Source organism: Rosa chinensis, chromosome 1 (genome assembly GCF_002994745.2).
Source record: "Rosa chinensis cultivar Old Blush chromosome 1, RchiOBHm-V2, whole genome shotgun sequence".
Classification (NCBI taxonomy): Eukaryota; Viridiplantae; Streptophyta; class Magnoliopsida; order Rosales; family Rosaceae; genus Rosa; species Rosa chinensis.
In genome coordinates, this window is record NC_037088.1 from 8306003 (window position 1) to 8312941 (window position 6939).

The window sequence follows — 6939 nt, forward strand, 5'->3', positions numbered from 1 at the left end:
GCAGACGGAAAGAAAGTAAGCCAACAAGAACAAATTTTAAGTTGGCCAACAAGAGAGAGGCAGCCACTACATGAACCAAAATTGCAAGTAATGGCCAACAAAGAGAGAAAGATGTAGCCAACTTGAAGAAAAGCTGACCAAGTAATATAAGGTCAGCCAATTAAAAGAAAAGTGGTCAGCCACTACATGAAGAAAAGTTGTCAGCCAACTTGAAGAAAAGTTAGTCAGCCACTTCATGAAGAAAAGTTGTAGCCAACACACATAGCAAGAAAACTTGGCCAACTTTTTTTTTTTTTTTTTTTTTTTTTGAGAACTAGAATGGGGTTTGGCTGGGCACAAATTTTATTCACCTCACTTTTCTTTTATTTATCCATTCTCATCTCTTCACGACCACATACGAAACTCTTCTTCCCTATTTTTGGAAAACACATGAACAAAGCTTTATTACTGGGGTTCGTCAAGTGCACAACTCCCATCTTCAAATCCAGCAAAATCCTTCACCAAATGAGTTGGGCATGGACTGAGTAGGAGGTAAAATGGACTATCATCAACACAAAAGGTACGATTCTGAATTTGGTACTTGACATTCAAACCCAGAAAACCCAGATCTGATGAATCTATTGAGTATTTCCTCTGCAGATTTCGAACTAAACATCTTATAGTCATATCTTCCATTGTTCTAAAGTTGAAATCAAGGTTGGGTATCTCCTGATTTTGAGCGAATCCCATTTTATTAGAGCTGTTTGGAAGCTGGGTACCCTTGGACTTCTCACTGCGCAAGGTCCAACAAACTGCAAGTATGATACTGGTATTCTTCATTGAATTGTAAGCCCAGATCTTGAAGGTGAACAGTGCATTCATCTATTACCAGAAGCCATCAATTATGAATCTAATTATGGTCTTCATACTCTTGCCCTCTATTAGAATTCCCAGGCATATAAAGCATATGCCAATAAACTAGTGCATGACTGCAATTAAGCACTTGATGGCCGATGTCGTTGAGCTACTCATAAAAGCTTGTCCTCTGCATTTAATTGCTCTTCATCGGCCGATGTTTTTTTTTTGTTTTTTTTTTTGTCTAACCATTATCAATTTCATGTGTTGCAACTAGCTAGAGTTGCATGGTAGAGCTCGAATTAAACTCTGCATTTAATTGCTCTAGCTATTCAGGACCACCATGCAATTAAATGCATTAAAAAAAAAAACAAAACATCAATGCTGCAGTTCTTTCAAATTCCCAGGCCGATGTGGTTCATGTTGCCAAGCCGATGTGGCCGTGTGGTTCTTTCAATGCTGCAGTTTTTTTTTTTTTTTTGAGTACCATGCAATTAATGTGTACTGCAGTTCTTTCAAATTCCCAGGCTTTAACTTGATGCAATTAGTCAAACATGATTTTTCTTTTTGGCATTGTATTCCCATGTGCAATTGCATCAAGATAAGGTCAACAAGAAACAAACGTGCAGATCTCAACTCTGGCAAATCATGACCATGTTTATTTTCTTCATTCAAGTTGGCCTCATAATTAATTTTTTTGTTTAAAAAAAAAAATTCAATGAGCTATTCATGGCCGTGAATCCTCAGCTTGCAATTGAGGCTTTGATGCCCAGTCAAACCCCAACGTTAGTTACTAACGAACAGCAATTATATGAGCTATTTGTTGCAACATTAGTTAGCAAACGGCCCCCCCCCCCACATGCAATTAATATATGCTGCATTGTTGTCAATTGTCCCAGCTTTATTTTGATGTAATAATTGCAATTGCAATTATAAATCCCCTATATATGTTGTAGTCTTAGAAATTGGCCTCTCATATAATTAATAGCACGATCTTGTAGCAATGATTTTGTCCACTCATATAATTATGTGCTATTAATCTAATTGATAAAGTGATAAACCTTCAATTAGTTTATTTGATAAACCTCGGGCAGCGAGTCTTTTCCATGTGCAATTGGCCATATATATATATATATTATATCGAGAAAGTCGTGGTCATATGCATGTGATATGCCTTTGCCCCCCCCCCCCCCCCCCCCCCCCCCCCCAAGTTTCGTGGTTTTCGGCGAATAGCACCGAATAATGAGAAACTTGGTGTACTCTGAGAAACATGGTGTGCTAACCAATTATGCTCTATATCATGTAGGACTTGGTTGTCCAAGCAATGGCTTCAAAAGGGACTGGAGAAGACAATTATGAAGGCAAACTAAAAAGTATCACCAAATGCTCATTTGCATTTGCGGAAGCACTACGTCAAGCCACTGAAAAGAATGCCTCGGCCTTCATGAATAGAATAACACAACGAGTCCCGAATGAAGGTGGGGTACGTCAACTTGGCCCAAGTTTCCAGAGTGATATACCGGCTGATGTGGAAAAAGTTTTGAGCCAGCATGAAGTGGATGATTCTAGCTATTTCAGTGAAGGAAAAGCATGGGGAGCAAAACCAGGAAAATAGCCTGGTGAAACGGCCAACTGGACTCTGTGGGTAGAACGAGTCGAGAAGCGATTTGGGGAGATATGGAAACGACTTGGGATCTATGACGCCATCAAGCTGTCCACCATTACTATTTCTTGTGACCGCTCCTTGCTGGCTGCCGCTATGTGTTTTTGGAGTTCTCAAACAAACTCTCTGGAGCTTCAGTTTGGTGCACTTAGTCCGACCTTGATTGATAAAGCGGCCATTATAGGCTTGCCGCCACATGGGCAAGTGGTGGACATTGTATTTGCAGAAGGAAAGTGTGACATTGATCTGGGTTGCGAGCTAAGAGATCGAACTAAGGGTAGACCAGCCGTTGCTAATTTTAATACATGGATTGAGGTGTTTATCAACGGTTTGGGAAATAAGTCACTTGATAGTATTGGCAGTCTGGAAGAGAAAGGGGAAAGCCAGCAGGAGACAATGGAAGTAACTCATGTAGAGCATGCTGCGTTTCTTGCCTTTTGGATATGTAAGTTCTTAGTGTGCACAACGTCTAAAAAAGTGAATGTGGAGTACTACAAGTTGGCTGAAGCATTAGCAAGTAAAGAAGTACAAGAGAGCGATCAGCCATTAGCTCTTGGTCCATTTGTGCTTGCCCACTTATACAGATGTCTTCACCATTGTGTGACTGAAGGACTGAATCCAAATTGGTCTGGGCCATTGTGGATTTTTCAGTTGTGGCTGCACACTTACTTTCCCTCTTTCAGATAGCTGGGTTTAGCATTGGCCGTAGACACCACTCTTGGACAACAATTGGCTCCTCTTGATTTACTTCCTCATTCGGCAGAAGAGTGTTTTAAGGTGTTGTTCAAGTGTCCAGAGTTTTCTGCAGAACAGTTTGCCGTTTGTTTCAGTAGGAAGTATCCACCCTACCTTGCAATGGATATCAGCCAACACGCCTCAGAAAGTGAGACGAGATGGGAGACTGCGTGTTCAGCTTGGAAGAGTGCAATAGGTATGAGGGATCTCTTCTGGGGTGCCTTGTCTGGTAAAACACTCAAGTGTGGAGTGGAGTTATATTCACCATCCTATTTCAGTCGTCAGTTGGGATATTATCAAGCTGTACCGGCTCCGGTGCCAGAATCGTCAAACCGATATAGTTCATTGCGAGCCGTTTTCTCCAACAAGGACGACATTGAGCAGAATAACAAGGCGTTTGTGTACAACATGAGCTTTCCCATGAAGACAAGAGTAGCAACTAGCAAGAGTTCCTCCTAGTTCAGAGAGTGGTGGACGAAACGAGTAGGTAGCCGCTTTAAAGATGGGTTGGTGTCGGCTAGGTGATCGGCTTTTGCAGGAAATCCATGGGCACAAGAGAAGCCGAAAGCTGTAAGGCGGGGTAAAATAACAAAGCAAAGTTGCTAAAGCATTCCCAACTATAAGTAAGTTGTTGCCCCCCCCCAAGTGTACTTTCATTTATGCACATGTTGTTAGTTTGTTCACCAACTTGGGGTTTGTTGATGTAGGTGGCCAAGAGTCTTTGAAGAAGTGTGCTAAAGGTAGCACAAAGAGAAAGGCCACCCATAGTGTGGCCACTGAGGCGGCCAAAGGTAGGTCGAAATCAATTTGAATTGCAGTCGACCATTATGTAAGGAATCATGGACGATGTCTAATGGCGTTTTCTGTTTTGTCTCCTTTGAATAACAGATGGTGCCACCATGTCTTCAACGTCTCAATCTCCTCCAGTGAAACAATCGGCAAAACAAGACGAGCAATCCTCTGAGAGTGAAGAACAATTGTGCGTGGCCAAACGAAGTTGCCTAGAGACATTCAAGGTATGACACAACAGCAAAGAGAATAATTGGCTATTAGCTTGAGCATAAATATGACATACTTTATATGATGAATTTGCAGAAGGCCAACGTCCAAAATGCCATCCTAGTGAAACAGAGGAATCCGTGGAACTAACTATTGATAAAAATGGCCAACCGAGTAGTGACGAACCTGTGGGGGAGATAATTTCTCCTGAAAGAATGGCCGAAAGTGAAGTTGTGGCAATGAATATGGAGGAGACACTTGTGCTCACCCAAACTTCAACGCAAGCCAGTATTCCCTCCTCGTCGCTTAGTGAGAAACTAGTGTCGGCTAACGAACCGGTAAGTATGTACCGAACATATTTTGTGATGATTTCCGATTTGTATGCTGAAGAACTAATTGGTAGTGGCTGACATTGTAGGAAAGGCATCAAGGGTTTGAAGCCGAACTGCAAGCTTTCATGAGGGCATTTTCGGCCGATGCTCTAATCCAATCAGAATGCTGCTCGGCCATTTCGCAGTTACCTACCACTCAATTGAAATCAAGGGAGGAAATTGATGGGGCTCTGAAGGTGGTAAAGGAAACGTTAGCGCAGCCATTAAAAGAATTTGTGGAAAATGGCCAACTATCAAAAGTGAAAGTGGCCATGGATTTGTTACTTGGAGCCAAATACTTTGCCCCTCCCAAGGCAGCCCTCATTGGTGAGAAGCTAGAGGTGTTGACCCAACAAATATCTCGTGTAGCTGGTTCGTACCAAGAAATAGAAAAAAGGAGACAACAAGTCTTGGCTTGTGAGCAAATGAAGAAAGCCTTGGTTCCCAAGTTTGGGTGGTGTATGGAACAAAAACGGGTTGTGGAGTCTCTTGAAGGCAAGACAAATGAGTTGGAAAGACAATTGGCATCCTTGAAACAAGAGAGACAAGAAGTTGGGGAAAAGCTCCTTCAAAGGAGTAAGCAGTGTTTCCAAAGCCAAGGACAACTAAAAAAGATAGAGGCCAAATTGAAAAATTCCGAGCATAGGTGTATGCAACTTGAGAGTGACCTTCAGGACACTGGTTGTACCTTGGGAGCTCTTAAAGCTTTATTAGCCGAGTAATGATGATTGATGTATGTGGCTCTTTTGTCGGCCATTGGCCGGTTTTTGTAAACATTTGAAAGTTATGGGCCGACGAAAAACTTAATTAATTATTTGCTTGCCGGTAGATTGTTAGGTCATGGATAGATAATATCTTGTAGTAGTAAATACAAGTGAAGTATAATGGTCAAGCAAACAAACTGGAAATCTGATAAAAATAATCTTTTCGGCTTAATTGCATCGGCCAGAGTCAAGATGGCCTAAACATATATACATTATACATTATAAACTAGTAGCCATCTTTTGGTTACACCATTATTCAGTAGCTCGCGCTTCCCACATTGTGGGATAATATTTCTTTAGGTATTGGCCATTAATGGGCATTGCGTGTCGTTCGCCATCTTTATCTCTCAAATGATATGCTCCTTTTCCAAGAACTTTGTCAATAATAAACAGACCTTCCCAATTTGGTGACCATTTTCTAAATCTGGGATCCTTCGTGCCGATGGGTAACACTGCTTTCCATACCAGCTCGCCTTCCCCGAAACTCTTGTATCTAGTCTTTTTATTGTAAACACGAGCGACAACCTTCTTTTGAGCTTGTAGCCGATCATATGCATCCAACCGCGCCTGGTCAAGATCCTCTAATTCTTGCAACATTGCCTGACTATATTTGTCGGCTGTGAGATTGTTTTGCATTGCGACTCGTAATGATTTGACTGTCATTTCCATCGGTAAAATCGCATCATGTCCATAAGTCAGAGCAAAGGGAGTTGTCCCTGTAGCCGAGCGTTTGGAGGTCCGATAAGCCCATAAAGTTTATGATAGAAGATTGTGCCAATCACGTGGATTTTCCTGAATCATCTTTTCCACAATTTGGATGAGAACATTGTTTGTGGCCTCAGCCTGTCCATTAGCCTGAACATAATAGGGTGTCGATTGCTGCATTGTAATCTTATACTCGGCCATCCGTTTGATGACGGCTTCAGCTATGAATACCGATCCTCGGTCAGTTGTTATAGTTTCTGGAATACCGAAGCGGTGAATGATATTTTGCTCAATGAATTTGATCACCTCAGCACTACTGATGGAGGTGAATGGAACTGCTTCAACCCATTTTGTAAAGTAGTCTGTGGCTACCAGTATCCATCTGTGCTGTTTGGAAGATGGGTGAGAGATTTGGCCAATTATATCCATTGCCCAGCCCCGAAAAGGCCATGGCTTCACTATTGGATTCATGGGGAAAGCAGGAACTCTCTAAATGGATCCGTGAAGTTGGCATGGAGCACAGCCTCGAGCATACTCAATACAGTTTTTAAGAATAGTTGGCCAGTAGTAACCATGTCTCCTAATTAGCCATCTCATTTTTATCCCAGCCTGGTGTGCTTCGCAAATACCTTCATGGACTTCAGCCATTACTAGCTGGGCATCTTCGGAGCTGAGGCAATGGAGAAGAAGGTCATCATCAGGACTTTTCCTTAGCAGTTCACCATTTTTAATTGTGAACTTGCTAGACAACATTCTAATTTTTCGGCTCCCACCGCCATCAGTTTTCATCAAAAGGTGTTGGATTATGTGAAATCTCTAATCACCAAGTGGCACGTCTAGCTCAAAGACATCGGCCGGCATACCTCTC

The 6939-nt window shown here is 42.0% G+C and overlaps 1 protein-coding gene and 1 long non-coding RNA gene across 2 annotated transcripts; one reads left to right on the plus strand and one right to left on the minus strand.

Annotated features, from left to right (window-relative positions):
• The first annotated feature begins 322 nt into the window (after positions 1–322).
• LOC121050566 lies at positions 323–1197 on the plus strand. The gene is made up of 2 exons (XR_005803485.1): positions 323–559; positions 640–1197. It is a non-coding gene; the product is annotated as an uncharacterized LOC121050566 (long non-coding RNA).
• A 4925-nt stretch (positions 1198–6122) lies between these two features.
• On the minus strand, positions 6123–6500 carry LOC112199820. The gene has a single exon (XM_024340782.1). It carries the CDS (start codon positions 6498–6500, stop codon positions 6123–6125), a length of 378 nt encoding a protein of 125 aa, XP_024196550.1.
• Positions 6501–6939: the final 439 nt, after the last annotated feature.

Bases quoted from the DNA above. Each gene is read 5' to 3' on its own strand.
- LOC112199820 (XM_024340782.1), bottom strand. From the start codon at position 6,500: ATGGATATAATTGGCCAAATCTCTCACCCATCTTCCAAACAGCACAGA.